General features: G+C 38.3%; 1 protein-coding gene across 1 annotated transcript in view; it reads left to right on the forward strand.

The window, feature by feature from the left end:
- Positions 1-19772, forward strand: part of ITGA1 (integrin subunit alpha 1) — a 90127-nt gene that overhangs the window by 14847 nt on the left and 55508 nt on the right. Inside the window, exons 2-8 of the mRNA XM_054986534.1 lie at positions 6199-6319; positions 6535-6647; positions 8367-8455; positions 9891-10005; positions 12782-12909; positions 16493-16641; positions 17757-17907. Of these exons, the coding sequence (XP_054842509.1) occupies positions 6199-6319; positions 6535-6647; positions 8367-8455; positions 9891-10005; positions 12782-12909; positions 16493-16641; positions 17757-17907 (866 nt within the window). The remainder of the gene's footprint in view (positions 1-6198; positions 6320-6534; positions 6648-8366; positions 8456-9890; positions 10006-12781; positions 12910-16492; positions 16642-17756; positions 17908-19772) is intronic.

Raw genomic sequence — 19772 nt, forward strand, 5'->3', positions numbered from 1 at the left:
GTGTCATTGCAATGATTAGTAAGTAGGGATAACTTTGAAATAAAGAGATTTGTAAATTTATGTTTATAATAACTTCTCTCATATTTAGCCATTCTGGATGATAAAGTGCTCTGTGATTACCACAAATTGATGTCTTAATTTGTAAAAAAATCTTGGGTATGAACATTAAGTGGGCAGACTTTTTAAGAATAGGAAATTCTCAGGATTTAAAAAAAAAGTCTGATAGGACAGGGTAGAGTCATGCCTGATCCGCCACATTGGTGAAAAGTATCCAGAACTCAGACAGTGATATTTCTCATGGACTTCCTATTTATAAACTACTTTTTTTGCAAAAATGTTTTAATGTTTTAACATTATGTTTTAACATAATGTTAAATGTTTTAACATTAACAACAAAGGTATTTTTTGAGGATTTTACCACTCTTTAATATACCTAATTAATTTTATTTGGAAGTAAGCAGAGGGGTATGGCTGAACAAAATTAACAAAGGACTGGGCTCTTCATTAAAAGTTTTTTGCTAGATAACCACAACAGTATTGACAGAAATGAAGGTCTGGTTCTGTCAGTAAAAGGCTGGCGGGAGGGCTCTTTCCATGACTGTGGCCTTTGAGAGAGAACTCATCTGGAGCCAGGCCTGGCAACAGACATCAAGCAATTTGGTACCATGACTCACCCAGGACTGGCTGCTTGCTAGTGTTCAACAACAGCCACCTCACAAAAGCCACTGTGGTACAGTGGTTAGAGGTTCAGACTAGGATCTGAGAGACCCAGATCCTTTGTCTGCCTTGGAAGCTCACTGGGTGACTGGTCACACACTGTCAGCCAAACCTACCTCACAGTGTTGTTGAGAGGATAAAATGGAGGAGGGGAGAATGATACAAGCTGTTTTGGATCCCCTTAGTGAGTAAAGGCAGGGTATAAATAAATAAATAATAAGCATAGCTGAAGATTTGCAGGGAAAGATAAAAGTAGGTTGATGGAAAGGAGAGAAGGCAGAAGGGTTAGATGAGGATATGGTTGCATGGAGGATGAAAAGAGGAAATAGGGTGGGGAGAGGATACAGAAGAAAATGAGGTTCCCAAGTTCTGCCTGCAACCCACTCTTCCTGCCACTGCTAAGAGTGGCGGGGGGGGGGACACAAAAAATCGGCAAACAGCGTGGTTTGAGAATTTGTGACTGGTCCAAGGGTTCTATGGCAGAACAGGAATTTGGACCTGGATTTCCCATAGCCCAGTCTAGCAATCTAATCATCACACTACCCTGCCTCTTCAGATAAAGAGATAAGCAGTATTTCAAAGTATACTGTTTCAAATGTGAATGTGTGTGTGACATCTGCAGTGTTAAGTACAAAAGCTTCCCAGTTCATGAACTCAAATAGGTTGCTTTTTTATTTACTTGACAGGACACTTATGATAAATCAGCTTTTAAAATCATAATATTGTAACCGTGGCTTTCCAGTTTATTATAATTAATTCTAGAAGCAAAAATTAATCTTTGGGATTATTAAACAACAATTTATCTAATAAAAGCTGCGGGGGGGGGGGGGGGTAGAAAAAATCCACATAGAGAAGTCCAAACTATTTTGAATCTATGAAGACTGCAGTTGTCATGTTAATTTGCCAAGGTTGTTGAAATCCTTCAATAGAAGGAATAAAAACAATCTGTAGAGTCTCTTATCTGACATTTTTTTAATAAAGAACAGTACTAAACAGGGTTAATGCTGCCAAACCTTTGGGGTTGATTCATGTTGGATAATAACTCAGGATTTTTTAGACATCATTATTGGCAGTGAGGAGAGAAAGCATTTTCAAATATTGACCTAGTCAGTAGGGACTTGATTTTCAGAAAAGCTCATAAGCAAAACTGCTTTTTGCAGCCATGTTGCTTAACAATTTGTCATGAAATATAATCTATCATAAAATGTAATCGTTTCTCTTTTCTGGCAAGTTTGCTCATTAAGGCTTGAAGGTTCTACTGTTTCTACTAATTAGTTACACCCACACCCACTGCAGCCCCACATACACAATATTCAGTGTAGACTGTATACTAAAATGCTTTGTTTTTATGAAATGCTGTAGGCTAACCTGATGAGATGGAGTAATAAATATAACTGCTCTTATATACCACTCTTCTAGACAAATTAGTGCCCCACTCAGAGTGGTGAACAAGGTCAGTGTCAGAGCAGTGGCTTACTCAAGGCTACCTGCTGATCTCATGGCAGTAGCCGGATTTGAAGCAGCACTGCACTGATTCACAGCCCAACCACTTAACCATTCACTGTGCTACAGCAAATCTGATTCGAGCACTTGGGTGGACAGAGACTCAAGTGGCACTTGGATTTTGCTTTTTGAAGGTAGTTGGCTGAAGAAGACAGAGGGTTGGGGCTAAGATATTTTACCTCAGAAATTTTAAGTCATCTGAACTAAACATAACCAAGTATATTTAAAACACAAATCATTTTGCATAAAATATATGCATAAAATAGATTGTTTCACATAAACATCTTCATGCTCTATTTTTTAGTAAAAGTTTCATTCATTCCAAAAAAAGAAAATATTTCACTGGAGTTCTCTTTTCCTTTCAATGCTTCAAAAAATTTATGATTTTTCCTTTGGAAAGGCAGTTAAAGGGGTGTTTTCTTTCCCCCCTGAATTTTTCTGGGCATTCTCATCTGGACTGATGTATAGAACGACTGCCATGAAAAAATGGGGGAAGGGATATGTTTAAAATTGTGTGTTGAATTCAGGCCAGTTTTACTGCTGGTGAAAAAACAGAGGGGGGTTCCCTTCAACCACCAAAGCAAGTTTTGTTGTGGATCATGGGAGCTAAACCGTCAAAAGCCACAGGTGATGAATGTAATAAGGAAGGGAATGAGAAAAGATTTAGAGAGAACGCTGGCTAGATTCAACCCTGTATCTTTCATAGGGTTAGCCTTTACTCATGACAGTAAAATTTTCAAATTTGAAATTGGCTGTGTGGAAGGGAGAGAACACTAGCTCCACCATAACATCAGTCTTTTTGCGCCTTCACGTCTCTCAAACCAGTTCATGTGAAGATGAACCATTTTCTTACTGTGTTTATTCCGTGTCCTAGATTTCTGTGTTTTGGGAAAGGTTTTTTTCCTCCTACAAAATACTCAGCTTCAGCAGCTTAGAACATTCAGCTAATCTTTGATTTACTGTATTTGTCAGTTTGCTATAGCATTGTAAAGCTATGAGCAATGAAAATGACTTCATAAGCTTCAGCTTTCATTTGCTGAATTTGAACAAAGTCTTCTATTGGGTCTGAAAAACTAGTCTCATTTATTGAATCTGGGGACCTTTCGCCTGATACTCGTTCCATTTTTGCTGTGCTGAACAATTGTCTACTCTTCAAAAAAAGAATTCCCATGTTGTCGTTTTTTGTTGTTGTTTGGAAATTTACCAGAAAGTCAATTTTTTATCCGTCAAAGGTTAAGGGTAAGAAGCCGGAAGTAAAGTTAAACAAAAGTTCTTTTTATGACATTATGGGAATAAATAGATCTAGCAGCCGGAAAACTGAAAGTGTTTTTGAAGTTTTTTTTCTGATGCACTAGTTTTAAGTCCACAATAAAATGCAGAGCAATGTGAACTCTTCTTATGGCTTTTCAATACTACTGGCCTAAACACTGATCTTACTGGGACAACAGGAGTGCCCATGAGTGCGTGTTTTTGAGTACCATCCACATCTCCTATATATAGACACTTCACCTTTTCTCTTGATTCAAAGCAGGTTACAAGTTTTTTCTTTAATTGTTTACGTTATTTATAGTGCTCCTTTCTCACTGAGAGTCAAGTTGGATTATGCAGTGTAAGTCAATATGATCGACAGCTAGAACATTCAATAAACAAACGCACTAGGAAATGCAAATGCAAATTTAAAGAAATTAGAAACAAGCAGAAATTAATATAGAGCTGAAAATGATGTTGAAAAAAAGCATACACAATTAAACATGACATATTAAACAATGCAGAACCTACACAGTAGGAACATATATACAGCAACAGTACTTAGTAGTACAGTCTACAGTTCCTGTCCCTTTTCCCATGCATCTCTTTGAACCATTTCCTTAAAGTACAGCCCTCCTACCTATGTTAAAAATCCCTCCTGAGTAAATAAATAAACTATATGGGAATTAAGATGTTACAAATTTAAAACAAAATTAGGGTTGGATCTAGCTAAATTTTCCGGTGGCAGAATGGAACTTTTCTGCCTCTCCCCTTCAACTAGAGCTCATTGATTTCCATAAAATGCTGTTCCTATGGAATAGCAGACCATGAGGAATGGTAGGAGGGGCTAAAGGGGGAATTAACAGAAATTGCCAATTTAGTCTGGATCCAGCCTCCAAATACCTCCATGCACCCATGCATAGCGCATAAGTGAAAACATTCAGCACTACCAGAATTCCCCCAATTATCATAAGCAAAAGGTGTTTGTTGACAAAAGGCTTACACATTGCAGAAGTCCTTAAAGGTCCAGCATGCACATACTCACACACTCCCTCATAATTGGCTTATCTAATAGAAATAAAAGCTTGCTGTCTCAAGAGCGTTCTCTTCCTTCCTAAGGGCAATGGTGTTCTTTGTGATCAGCATTTGGAAAGACTTCTACAACCCTGTCATCAGCTTCAAGTTAAAGCCAGTGTATGAGAATAAAATCACTCTTTGGTGTGTCTGCTTATTTCAGGAAAGTTTCTCTAAACTGACTCCTCCCCACCTGGCTGCTCAGTAACTTTAAAACTGCCCTTTCCTGCTTGTTTATTTTATTATTTATTTATTATTTTAACCATGGGGTTGTAGGAGCTCTAGTGGAAATAATCATCTTTTTTTACACGCAATAATTCAGTTATTTTATCAGTTTAAACAACTGTACAAGGTGCTGAAAGACTTATTATGGCCCCGTAAAATGGAGTGAATCCCAGCATCAACTCATTATCTGCAACTTTTATGAGATGCACTCTTCTCCAGCAAACATAATTTACAATTCCGAGCTTCTTTCCGTCTTGTTGGGAGTGGCAGGAGGTGCAGAGAAGCCTGGCGTTCACCTTTTGCTGTGCAATTTAATTTGGCATGTACTGTTGGATCTTCAGGTTCATACTCTTGTCAATATTCTTGGTGTAGCATGAATATATTTTGTGCTGTAAGAAACACGATCTGTATTTTCTTCCTGGAGATGATTTCTTAGTATCCTCATAAAATATATCACATATTTTCATTATATGCTCTTATACTTTCCTTGCCTGGGGGAGGGGAATCCAGAGACCTATAGCCACATTGGATTATCCCAGTAGCTTTTTTAGGCATGCAAGTTTTATTTTTTTTATGAAGGTGCATCATCATTTGTTATCTTTTGACTTTTTTTCTGCCATCTTCAGATTCACAGCATTCTAATCCACATAAGCACCATGGCTTTTGCCTGCTATTCCCCCCTATTTTATTATGCTGTCAGCTGATACAGGCAGTCTAAAACCAGAAACTGAATATTCCAGATCACACTCTGTATGCTTGCTCTAGTTATCTTCTACAGCTGTGTTGTTTCACTTCTGGACGCTAAATTAGCTTTGCCCTTCTTCTAAGGAGCTCATCCAGTGCTCCCAACTGATATTCACAACAACCATTTGAAATTATTTAGACTAAGAAATATTGACTAAACCAAGCGCCCCTAGGAAGTTTCATAGCTGAGCAAATATTTTAACCCTCAAATTTCCCTTGTCCAAATACAACAATGTAGAGAAGCTGCTACATCAAACTGGCCACAGGTTGCAGTGAGTCAGTGTAATCTTTGTATTTGCTTTGAAAGAATCAATCATATCTGCACACACACTGAAGTAATAATCTGGTAGAACTGCATGTATTTATTGCCATGCTGGGGAGAACTTACAGATGGGAAAGTAGAGTCAGAAGAAAGGGCACAAAAAAGGTTACAAAAAGCCTAACCCAAACCAATCTCGACATCGCCATTTGGATTCTGAAAAAAAAATACAGAAAAGAAGGAATTATGGGTAATGTATAAATGGACTATGATCCAAACTGGATATACCATCTATTGCTAGTGTCATTTCTTCCCAGCAGTAATTAATCTGTGTTCATCATAGAAGGGCAGTGCCATTAATTGTCCATGTTTGTTTGTTTTTTGATGCAGTGATTCACATTCTGTTGTATGCTCCTTTTTAAAAACAGGCCTGCTGCATCTGTCTCTGCAGTTTAATGTTGATGTGAAAGACACTATGACCTTCAGTGGCCCAGTGGAGGATATGTTTGGATATACTGTTCAGCAATTTGAAAATGAAGAAGGAAAATGGTGAGGACTTTTTTTTTTACGGCTATCCTCTCACTCCACCTCGCCCCAAAAAGCTTCCCGGTTATCTGTTATAGAACTTTTGTGGTGCTCAGTTCCTGTTGTTCTACATATGTTCAAGTTTAAGCAACTGACTGCATGTTACTCTAAAATAGCATTTTTAACGAACATAGAGTGAAAATTCTGTGCTGTATTGTGTGGCTATTTTCATTTTCCAGGGTGCTGATCGGTTCTCCCTTATCTGGTCAACCTCAGAAGCGAACAGGAGATGTCTATAAATGCCCTGTGGGAAAGAAACACGATTCATCTTGTGTGCCCCTGAACTTGCCAAGTAAGATAGTAAATAACCTAGTAGAAACGCAGAGTAGGCCATACACAGAGATGGTCAAGGATATGTTCTTCACAATTCTTGCTTCACATGTGACATTTTAATCTCCAGCTTATATCCTGCCTAGAGTTTCCACGGCATAAGGAAAGGCATTTTTTGCTGATTCTCCCCTCCTGTGCAAGACATCTGATCACCCCAAGCTATTCTTGGGGTCCCCCTATTCCCCAGGAGGAGCATTTCAGGGGGCAATGGGGGCTGCTTTGAGACTAAGGGCCAAGCTACACATGACGAAAGACACTTGCCTGGCAAGTGGATTGAGTGGAGGGCAAGTGAACAGGGAGAAATACACTTGCTGTTCAAGTGTCATTCGTCATGTGTAGCTTGGCCCTCAGTCATGTTTGAAATGTGTTATGAATCTTTATTCTGTTGTAAGTGCACAGGCATTGCCATTTCAGGCTGGTTCACATACTTAAGAATTTATTTTTTATCCGCAAGTTGGCATATGTGGGTACCTGAACACACGGAGAAACAATCATGTGAACAAGGGTGGTACATGGAGAGAACTAGAGCAATTTCTGCAGTGTGGCAGCTGAGATCAGAGAGAAGCGCTTCTGTCACTGGGCTGGTCTAACAGAAATGTTTCTCCATATGCTTCTGTAGCCACAGTCCTCTTTGTGTGAAGGGAACAAAGTCTAAAAGAATATCAAATTTCTCCCGCTGGTTTGAGTGGAAGGGCCACCCTCACACACCAGCTATGTTCTTCTGTCAGCCTGCTCCTTGAGGTGCCTTCAGCCTTTTTCTGTGGTAATTCCAGAGTAGGTACAGAGGGCATCTTTACTCATTGTATCGAAGAAGGCATGTAAGACAGTTTTATTTCAGAAGGTATTTGGTGGCGGAGGAACTGTTTTTTGCAGATTTGGCTGTATTAGCTGCATTTTAATCTGTGCATTGTTTTTATCTGTTAATAGATTTTTTTGTGTCCTTGTTACTTCTTGTTGCACTGTTAGCTGCCTTGAGGCTAAGGAGTTAAGGCAGGATATAAATATTTTAACAGTGCAATCCTATGCAAAGTTACTCCAGTCTAAGTCCATTTATTTTAATGGGCTTAGACTGGAGTAACTCTGCATAGGATTGATCTGTAAATAAATAAATAGATTCAAGAGGGGGAAGTGATTTCCTGCAACCTCCAGACTCCCTCCCCTGTCAGCAGTAATCCACTTCTGCCTTGTTTCAAACCATTTTGGCAACCAAGACATCCACATGCAGGATGCACACTTTACTAATTGGGAGAGAGATGTGGATCCTAATCTAATACATATCCTTTCCTATAATTATTTCACCTTTTCCTCACTGGAAAAATACATACATTGCTGATATGTTTATATCATATGAAATAATTTAGAAATACCAAATCACATAGAATGTTTCTTCTTATTAGCAAGTTTTGTGACTGCTGATCTCCCACAGTCTTTGAATTGCTGTTGTGACATCCTCTGCATTTCATAAAGAGTATGTGAACCAGTGTCCCAGATAAACTATCTGGGATGAAAGCCAAGCTTTTGACTTGCCCATTTGAGTTCTAATCAAGGGAGAACCATGGAGGAGGAAAGGAAACAGAGACGAACTGAATTTTCTATGAAGGATGTTTTAAAGAATCTGCTGTGTGATTTAACATCTTGTTTTCATATTTCCACACACTTAAAAATGTTGATCTATTTATAGAGAACATATCCATTCCTCAAGTTATAGAAGTAAAGGAGAACATGACCCTTGGAACAACTTTAGTGACAAATCCCAAAGGAGGATTTTTGGTGAGAAAATAATTACTTTCAATAAATATAAAGAAAACTTATATTTATAAAAAATATTTGCACGAGGGAGACCTGCAAGAACTTCTTTTCCTGTATGCCATCAACTCCCTCATTCACCATGGATGTGTCCTCCTCCTCTTTACTCCTTGTCCGGAGTGCCTCTGAGACCCCACACTAAATCTCCAAGAAGGTGCCGCTATTCTCATTATTGCAGCAATCCACAATGCTGGCTTTTCTTTTTGCAGTGAGATTTTTCTGATGGATCGCAAAAGTTTAAATGGTAGTCATGGCTGCCCCCGCTGTGTGGATTTCACTGCCTATATGGGTGGGGGGCAGCCCTTGGCTATTTGATATAGTGATATAAGAATATAAGATCTTTGCTTCTTTTTAAAAAAGATAAATTTCCATGTTCTTGGGAAGTGTGTTATTTTCTAGTCAGACATTCAGGGACTGGAAGTGGGGTTTTTTGTATCTGCATGAGTGATTGGGTTGGGCTCCATGTTATTGTTGCTCATGTTACCTAGTAGTATGAACTTCATAGTTATACAGTACATAATCTCAGGCACAGTATTATGTAAAAATGCATACTCTCTCAAAGCTATGTTATACTGCTCCTTCTGAAAGTCCCTCCTTGTCCTGATCAGAAGGGCAACGAAAAGGCAACAAAACAGGCATAAACTAAAAACAAAAAAGCTACAAAAAAGCAACAAAATAGGCATAAACTAAAAACAAAAAAGCTACAAAAAAGCAACAAAATAGGCATAAACTAAAAACAAAAATGCACACCATTGCCCACAAACAAAAGATCCCATAGAGGACTGAGCATGATTGGTGCCCTCCGGAAGCCACAGAATGTGAGGGCAGTTGAGCATCATTTAAAGCAGGAATAAAGGAAAGCAGGAGAGAGGGGAATCGCTCTGCTCAAGCCTGGAGAGGAGATTAGTGTTTACATAATCTAAGTTTGTGTATTATGAGGGTGGGAATTCCCTACTTGTGTTCCCTACTTGTTTTAACCTCATGACACAGGACTTATCAAACTTTCTTCTTCGTAGGGCCCCAGCTTGTACCTATTGCATACAATTTTTTTTAAAAAAGTCCACAAAAATCCCGATTGAAGTGTAAAATGTTTTTCTTTTTTACATTTTGAAAGCATCTTTTCTTTTGCAGTGGGAAAATATTGATGAAAATTTTGTAGCGCTGACAGCTGCTGGGGGGGGGGCGTAATTCAGTCTGTACACTTGGGCCCTGGATCTTTGCCCCAAAGTCTGGCTCTAACAATTTTTCCCAAATGTGAACTCGCTTTGATGTGTCATGTGTTTTACATCGCTGTTTCATGCTTCGGCAAGGATATTCCTACTCATCGTAAAAAAATTAAACAGAATTATTAGAAAGTTCCATAATTAGTTAAACTGTTAACATTTTCTTCTTATCGAAGGCATGTGGGCCTCTGTATGCTTACAAATGTGGAAGCCTGCATTACACAACGGGCATCTGTTCCAACGTCAGCTCCACTTTTGAAGTTGTAAACTCAGTTGCCCCATCTGTGAAAGGTATGTGCGTAAGAGGCCTGCTCTTGTATGTGTTGAAAGTACTGAGTGCTGAGAAAGACAGATGTATACACAGAGACATACCAAAAGTGTAAGTTGTTTCTCAAAGCTACTAACATGACCAAGTTAAGTAAATGTTATCATTGTCAGTATATAACCCAACTGCTTGCTACCCCTCGAATTCATTTTTGCATAAACAGAGTTTGGGATGCTATGTCATCATTGCTAAAAATAATCCTCAGACAGTGGCCTAGTGCAATCCTAAACAACGTTTAAACCTTTTAAGTCCATTGAAGACAGTAGGCTTAGAAGGGTGTAACTATTTAGAATTAGAATACAAATTATTTCCATTTCCTCACAGATCAGTTTTGTTAGCTCTCACTTTGAGCAAGAGGGCTTCTCTATAGATTTTTTTTTTCAAATTAGGTTCTGCTCTATGTAAATGGAGAAAGGAGGGTTCGCCTTGGTTTCCTATGCCCCTCTCCTGAATTTCCACAAACAATGCAAAACTGAGTTATTCAGGAGTGCTTTCTACCCAGCCTGTGTCATAATAAATAGCTCAGAGAAATGCTTTGGTGGGGACAGGGACTGTCAGTGCAATCCTTAGCAGAGTTATTTCAGTATAAGACCATGACTAGAGTAACTCTATTTAGGATTGCACTGTATATGGTATGCTGTTGGATACTGTCTGCTGATGCAGATATGCACCTAGGCATGGAGTTTCCACATTGCTAAACATGCCATCTAAATGAGCTATGCATTGTTTCAGAAAGAATTCATCTCTATGCTTGACTTTATGCTTGTTTTCAAATTTCCTGCTACCAAACCCTGTTCACTGAATGCCTTAACTGTGGTTCATTATTGTACTTTGCTCGGTGAATATCCTAGCTATTGATTATATAGTGTTTCATTTGCACTGTGTAATCTGCCTTGGTTCTCAGTGAGAAAGGCAGACAATAAATAAATAAATGAAATGACTTGTGAGAGGTTTATCAGATGATAAATATGTATTTTTAGTTGCCAGAACTGAAGATTCATTAGAAACAATGTTGTTGTTTTTTTCAAATGAACTACCCCAGTGCTTTTGGTATTGCCTTCCTGCCTGCCTAGACTTCAAGGCAGGATACCACATATATCTGGAATGTGTTCTGCATGTTATGTTGATTGCCAAAGCTTTTCAGGATTATTTTCCTTTCCAAAGCTCCCTTTCTCAGGGAAAATGTGGCTTTGCTCCTTCCTTTTCTTCTCATCTTTCTAAACTTTGGCTTAAGACAAGGGTAAAGGAATCCAGATTGACCATTTTTCTTTATTCTGGCTGAGTCACCTCTGGGGAAGCAAGAGCGGTTGTTTTCTTGACTTAAGAGCAATTCAGATGTTTCCTAATTTTTTTTTCTTACACATGTGAACTATCCTGGACATTTCCACATATGGTAGTGTCATGTGAGAGCCTGGGAGATCTGACCAGATTTGGGGAGGGGTCACTATGACAAATATTTAAAAAACCCAGTATAATCGCACCTTTTAAATGTGTATGCTCATATTTTGTTTATTTTGGGGGAAAACATAAAGAATATTCTAAAGCACCTACCCTAAACCCTTGATTCTCTAAGCTATGGGAACACCTGATCATGGAAAAAATATCAGACAGATTACAACAATCAGAAAACTATTCCAAATTGTCAATTCTTTTAGAAAAGTGGTATCCATTCTTAAACTACGTTTTAAACGATGACTCACAAATATTTAAGTCACCATATCAATCACTCATAGATATTGAAATCTAGCAGCAAACAATAAAACGTTACAATTATAGGAAAACTCCCTCCAACCTTATTTTCCAGTCTTAATTCACAATGCTAATTTGCTATCTTAAAAAGTCAATTCTATGCAAGATACATCACACACTGTTAATATATCAGATTTTTGTACACAGTCCGTATTAAACTTTACTTCCAATGTAATTGTACTTATTTGTATGTAAAAATGTTTGAATATGAATTTGAATAAAAATTAATTTAAAAAATAAATAATATTCTAAAATCTTGTAAACTGTTTCAGCATGCCCTTGTAAAACGTGGCTAGGGTTAGGCCCCAATATAAAGTATGTCGTCAGCTTCACATACTCCCTCCTCCCATTTTGTATGCAAATTCCCTTATCAGAATTAACTATCATTCAGTGTTACATCTGACTATAGTTAACATTAACCAGAATCTGTGAACTAGGTTCTAATCCTGATTTTATGTCTGGACCTCACTATAATTTAGAGTAACTTCATCTATAAAGTGCTTTCTGTACCACATCCACTCTCTCCTTGTGGTATGCAAAGGGTGGAGAATTTTGTTTTATTCAGAAGGTAGAAATGGCTAGACAACTGATACTTTCCTACTCTGTACTTATATTCTTGTGGTAATATTATTTAAATGTACATTTGATTTGACTGGCTGCTCTAGGAAGGAAAGGCATTGAGCCAGCTCTCATCTATCCAGAAGCTGTTTTCAGAGTTTCTGCACAGAACTTCAGCAACCCTCTGTGCATAAAGTTCAGAAGAATACATGGCAGTAGTTTGGGGAATGCAACTTTGAACTGTTACTATATTACACATACATTGAGGCTGAGATTCTTAGCATATTCATCAGAATAATTTTCACTGAGATTCAAAGGTGTTTCCTGTCAAGTAGAGTACCGTAGTTCCAGTTTAGCATCAGTGCAAAAACATTTTACTTCATTATTGTGCTGGTTCATTAGACGCTTCCTATAACCCCATGATTCATGTTGCAGAGTGCCAGACAGAGTTGGACCTTGTCATAGTTCTTGATGGCTCTAACAGTATCTACCCCTGGGACAGTGTCACGTTGTTTTTGAATCGGCTGCTGCAAAATATGGATATAGGTCCACAACAAACTCAGGTATGTTGAAGTAGAAGTTTTTCAGTGAAGTGGGTATACAAAGGAGACAACTCAATTGACAATTTGTTAATCATCAAGTCAAAGTTTGCCACATGGTATAAATTTATTTAAAAAATTTAGAGACTCTTATTTGGTTGACATAACAGCAGCACATAATCTCAGAATGACATTTACTTCATTGGGCTTTCAAACAATACCAACTGAGTTATTAACTGGACAATATACCAGAAACCCAAAGGAACGATGCATCTGTCCGTGTGGCAGTTCAGTAGAAGACCTTCCCCATTATGTTTGGGCCTGCCCTTTATATTCAGAACCGAAGAATAAATTCCTTGCTAGGATCCTAATTACTCTACACTTTCTGTCCAATTTTGATAAATTGGTTTATACACTATCCAATGAGGATTACTCTGTTTCCTATAAAATGTCACTTTTTGCCCTGGCCGCCAGGAAAATTAGAGTAAGTGTATTTTCCAAGAAAGCATTTAATAGAAGTGAATGGTAAATTTTGGATTTGATTGTGAATTAAGAATTTTTAAAAGATGCTTGTAACCCTAAAGAGAAACAGTTTGGTGTAGTGGTTAAGAGTGCGGGACTCTGATCTGGAGAGCTGGATTTGATTCCCCACTCCTCCACTTGAAACCAGCTGGGTGACCTTGGGTCAGTCACAGCTTCTTGGAGCTCTCTTAGACCCACATGCCTCACAGCATGTTTGTTGTTGTGCAGATAATAATAACATACTTTGTAAATCGCTCTGAGTGGGTGTTAAGTCATCCTGAAGGGTGGTATATAAATCGATTGTTGTTGTTGTTGTTGTTATAATAATAATAATAAAAATTACATTTTTGGTTGTAAGTGTGTTTTAACTTGTAACAACCAATGGCCATATACAATAAAATTCTACCTACCTACCTACACTGCAATCCTCAGCTGAGTTACTCCAATGAAATCAATGAGCTTAGACTGGAGTAACTCTTCTTAGGATCACACTGTTATTCTCTTTGTACTGAAGTTTTTAAAAAAGACAGAGAACAGTAACCTCAAGGATATTTATGTTATGGGCAAATACATTTCAAACCTTTGGACAGATGGGAAATGTTCCAAAGGAATTCATTACATCATTTTTCTCCACTTCTTCCTTTAACCAGGTATTATTTATTTATTTTTATTATTTTTATTTTAAAATATTTGTATGCCGCCTTTCTATCCAAATAGGGTAGAAATTTTTAAAAGTATAAAAACAATTCAATAAACACACACACACATAAACATACAACACAACAAACAAGGAAGAGAGTCAGGAACAATTACTGGGCCAAACAAAACAAAAAAGTCTTTATCCACTGATAAAAGACAGCAATAGAGGGAGGCAGAGTACTGTACTCTGCAGACTGAGTTCCAAAGTTTTGGTGCCAGGACTGAGAAGGCTCTTTCTCAGGTTGCTACCCATCTAGCCTCAGGTGGGAGGGGCACCTGAAGCAGGGTCTCCAAAGGTGAACAGAGTAGATGGATAGGTTCATATGGAAGAAGGTAGTCTTCAAGGCATGCTGCCTTAAGCCATATAGGGTTTTAAAGATCAATTCCAGCACCTTGAATTAGCCCAGAAGCAAATTGGGAGCCAATGCAGATGAAACAAGATTGGAGTGATATTGTCCAAGCAACCCACACCAGTCAGCATCCTGTAGCCCTCGTTGCCATTGAAAAGACATGTAATCTTCAGGGACTTGAACCAGCAACCTCAAGGAGGAGATCATATTACTGTAGCTAATCCTAGGAGTGAATTAATCAGGTCTAGATGTGATGTAAAAATACACAAGTCATATTAATGTTACTGATTCATAACAAGTTTTTTATGCACAAGTTTTTTAACAGTCACAGTAATATCATTTTAATTCTGGTAACAGTACAGAACACATGTGATCTGGTTCTCTGAGCACAGCTTTTTCATTCTTCAGTCCAAATGACATCAATGGCTGCCATTAAACAAAGATGTTTGTGCTAAAAGGGATGGATTATTAAACCAACCATGAAGGGCATCCATAAAAACTTAAAATGCAAACTGTTCCATCCATAAAATGTAAAACTAGATTAAAAGTGTGGAGACTACATTCATCTTCAATATCAAAATCTTATGGGACTTTTAATAATAAATGAGAAAGGCATAAATATGCCAAATCAGTACACATTATCGCCCCGTGGCTGAGCCAAGCACTGAATGCTGCATATCAAAACAAAATATGAAACAATGTGCTAATGAATCACATAGAGATTGTCCCTAGTCAAGAGTCTCCCAAACATCTACTGGTGGTCTTGGGCCCAAGGGAGGCTAGGCTGTCCTCGACCAGAGCCAAGGCCTTTTCAGTCCTGGCTCCTTCTTGGTGGAACTCTCTGTCAGAGGATATGCGGGCCTGCCAAGATCTTCCATTGTTTCTGCAAGACTGAGATGTTCTGCCAGGCATATGGTTGAGGCTGGTCCAATAGTCATCTGGAAAGCCTGCCAACCAGCCTCCTGTCAGGGAGGCCATGTGATCCCATATGAGTTACAGCTCAACTGAAAGTCCTGTTTCTCTTCCTTTTTGCCCACCCCTTGTGCATTACTGGCAGGGATGGGGTATAAGGTTGCTGCCTGGGGGTGGTGTTAATAGGAATTATGTGGTTTAATTGAAATTTTAATTTAAATTATGTTTTACTGTTGTAACCCACCCTGATCCCATTTGCAGGGATGATGGGATAGAAGTTTAATAAATAAATATAAATAACATTAAATCCAATGGAGATGATGGAAATGATTCTTGTTGATAGTTGATAGTTGATAGTTGATAGTTGAACACCTCAGTGTTTAAGTAGATCCAAATTTCTCTGGGCTGTCGTCTTCTTCCACTAAGCTGTAATGCAATCAGCGTGTGTCTTCCCCTGTCCTGCTCCACCTCTGTAGGCTCTCTAACTTCGTACTGCAAATGGTCTGAAATGGTGTTTTATGGGCTCCACCTTAGTGTTAGATATTTGCTGGTCACAGGGCTAAGGTGCAGGGAGAAAGAGTAGCACTCTGGAAAGGAGACATAAAAATCTCCTCAATAAAAGCATAAAAGAAATGCCTACAAAACTGAAGGCTTGGTAGCACTAGCAATAGATTATTTTATTATGAGCATAATTCCTGCCATTTCCTATATAGAAGCAGGCAGGAAATTTTGTCTAGCATGAAATGGTCCTTAGGTCTGTTTGTGAGCAGAAGGTAAGAAATAGCCACTGCAGGCGCATGTACATAAAAGCAGCCACTGAAGTAGAAGTCAGTGTGGACTAAGCCAAAATCTAATGTACAGAAACTCCTTCTGATCTTCCTTTGAACACATAGATGGGGAGAACAAAGCCAGGTTTTTTCCAAGTTCCTGATTACATGGACAGGGCCCTACAAGCATACCATTGAATTAACATGGGCATTGTTGCAGCTTTCAAATGAATATATGGTGACCAGCAGGAGGATAGTATATGCTATGTCCCCTTTTTACCATTCACAGAAAGTCTGAAAAGAGCTAAAGAGTCACCCACTAGGAAGATTATTTAAGCAGAAAAGTCTGTGTTTCAGGTTGGAATTGTTCAATATGGAGAAAACGTAACACATGAATTTAACCTCAACACTTACACAACCACAGAAGATGTGCTTACTGCAGCAAATGCTATTATTCAGAGAAAAGGTCGGCAAACTATGACAGCTCTTGGAATTGATACAGCAAGGTAGGTCGTATAATATAATGAACTAACCTGACTTACCATGTCAGCCACCATGTTGGATTTTCCCAATTCACAAGTTAATTTTCATATACTGTGAGACTAACTATGCCTTCATAAACACTTACATCCTTCTAAGTTCATTGAATTTGGTGGGTTTAGAAGGATGTAGCTCAGCGTAGGTTAGAGCTATAAGTGACTCTCTGCAGTGATACAACCCTCCCTGAAAACTGGGCTGTGAGCTTTAGTCACTTCACTGATTAGTCAACATTAATCCTGTCTCAAAAATGCCCCTATACTGAACTTTTGGCCATAATACAAATTTATTTAAATTAGTTCAAATAAGTGAATAAGAGCGAGTGAAGTAAGTGAATAAGACATGAGCTTTTTTTCAGCGGGAACGCAGTAGAATGGAGTTCCAGAACCTCTTGAAAATGGTCACATGGCTGGTGGCCCCACCCCCTGATCTCCAGACAGAGATCTAAACTCCCCTCTGTCTGGAGATCAGGGGGCGGGGCCACCAGCCATGTGACTATTTTCTCTGAGGGCAACCCACTGAGTTCCACCACCTCTTTTCCCAGAAAAAAAGCCCTGAATAAGACCGATAAAGACAATGCCAGCTTTTCCATTGATGGAAAAGGGAGGAAAAGGACTTCTTTGACCACCAAAAAGGCATTGCTGGGAATCACAGGCACTGCAAGTAAAAAAATCCATGTAGGACAGGGGTTGAAGCAAGCAGGAGAACTGGGGAAAACTGAGCAAAAAAGCTGGATGGACCCTAACAAATGATAAGATTTGCAGAGTTGCTGGCTGAGGGATCCCTGTTTTGTGGCCAGATTATCCTGAAGGAGGTAATGATAGGTTTCTAGTAAAACTACCAGTGGAAACTCAGAGAAAGGAGGCAGCTCTTCTCTTTTGAACCCATAGGGAGAGTTTTCTTGCATCTCTTAGGCACATAGAATTCTCTTGGTGCTTCACATGTGCTATTAGGTTTTATATTGGCCACATACTAGGCTAAGGATTATTTTTCCTGTTGGTTATCATTGATTGCAATCCTTGGTTCACAGGAGGTTTGCAGTTCCTTCTTGAGGTGGTTCTTCACTCTTTCTCTGCTTCTTTAGGAAGGAAGCTTTCACAGAAGCTCGTGGTGCACGCAGAGGGGTACGAAAAGTAATGGTGGTTGTGACTGATGGAGAATCTCATGACAGCTTTAAGTTACAAAAAGTGATTGACGACTGCGAAAATGATGACATACAGAGATACGCAATTGCTGTAAGTGAAGTGTTACCAGATGCTAAGGAACACTTCCCCCCACCCACACACAGGGTTTTTAAAATATGTAACTGCACACCAAATATGCAGTTCATGTGGGGAGGGTGTGTGTGTTTTTGAAATAAGATTTGGGAAATTCAAAACTTCAAGTCCTGAAAATAGTTGTGTTATGTTATAAAAACTGACTGGTAACTTAGTGCTTTAATACAAGGAAGGTAGTTGAACAGAGATTCATAAACTTAGGGGAAAAACTTATGGTAGATTTATAAGCAGTTAAAATGTTAGCTCAATATATAGAGGTTTTAGAAGCAAGACAACAAACACAGCAACATTATAAAGATGATGTGAAGATGATGTTGAAAAAAAATAAGAGAAGATAACAGAAAAACTGAAAGCTAATCAAAAGAGAAACAAAATGTGTATACAATCACCAGAAGGAAAAAAAATCAGAGATTAGATCTGAAAAGCAGGCAAAATGTTTTTTAAAAAGAAGATTAATGGAGCAGTAAGTGACAGCAGGTTTTTAAAAAAGAAACATTTCACTCTGTTTTAGGGTCTAAATTTAATGAGAACATATTAATTGAGTGAGCATATTGAAATAGCTCAAATTTTTCTACTAAAAACTCTCATTGTAATATGCTTGTAGTTTTTTTCAAAGTCCATATGCTACAGACCAATCAAAGATTTATGTTGACAATTCAGTCATTTACCAAAATCTATACTTTAAAAAAGAAGACAGCTAAGATTTTTGACTGGAAAATTAATTCTTTTAAACATTTCTTACCAGTACTGAAATATAAGGGGAAATGGTTAATCATTAAGGATATACAAGAAATTGGAACAATGGGGAGTCCAAAAAACTGAAGCACTAGGACTGAATAATGATAGATGCATCTGAGAAACAAGAACTTACATACAAGCAGCCTTTTTTTACCAGCAAGAGAATACAGAGAATCAGCTCTCAACCAAGCAAACAGCTACAGTTTCAGTATTAAGGCCATAACAGTAGGTTAAAACAGTAGGTTATAGAATAGAAGCAAATAATTAGTGTATACATATAGTGGATGGCAAAGTTAGCATTATTGCTGTATGTAAATCTCATGTATTTTATCTTTCTCTTTGTGATTACAAGATGGAACATAATGAGGTATGTACTTTAAGTATAAATGGATTTAAGACTTAAGGACTATTAAGAAAAGGATTGTAGCTAAAGAACTTAACCAACTGAAAATTGATAATATGCTAATATAATGCATAAAACCCATATATGTAAACAGCAGGTGAAGTTCTTATCTGGCCTTCACGTAGGAGGTGTATATGAGTCTTCAATACCAAAAAAAAAAAAAAGAAGTATGCATATTAATAAATTCCAAACTGGTCTTTCAAGTCAGAGATTATCAGAAAGAAGATTCTGGGAGATATCAGGTGTTAAAAGGTAAATTAAGAGATTTGTGATTGACTATCGTGTGTGTATATTAGGGTTGCCAGCCTCCAGGTAGTGGCTGGAGATCTCCCAGAATTACGACTGGTCTCCAGGCCACAGAGATCAGTTCGCCTGGAGAAAATGGCTACTTTTGGGGATGGACTCTATGGAATTATGCCATGCCAAGGTCCTTTCCTCCCCAAACCCCACTTTCTCCAGGTTTCTCCCGGTTTCACCCCCCAGATCTCCAGGAATTTCCCAACTTGGAGCTGGCAGCCCTAGCGTATATGCTCCCAGTCAATCTGTAAAATCCTTTTAAAAACCTTATGGGTGGACTTTTGTAAGTTTGCTGAAGGAAATTAATTATAGGAGGAGATATAAAAGGGCTTTAAAATATGAATTTTGATAGAACAGCAGTAGATAAAAACAATATATTTTGCCA

Source organism: Eublepharis macularius, chromosome 8 (assembly GCF_028583425.1).
Source record: "Eublepharis macularius isolate TG4126 chromosome 8, MPM_Emac_v1.0, whole genome shotgun sequence".
NCBI classification, from domain to species: domain Eukaryota; kingdom Metazoa; phylum Chordata; class Lepidosauria; order Squamata; family Eublepharidae; genus Eublepharis; species Eublepharis macularius.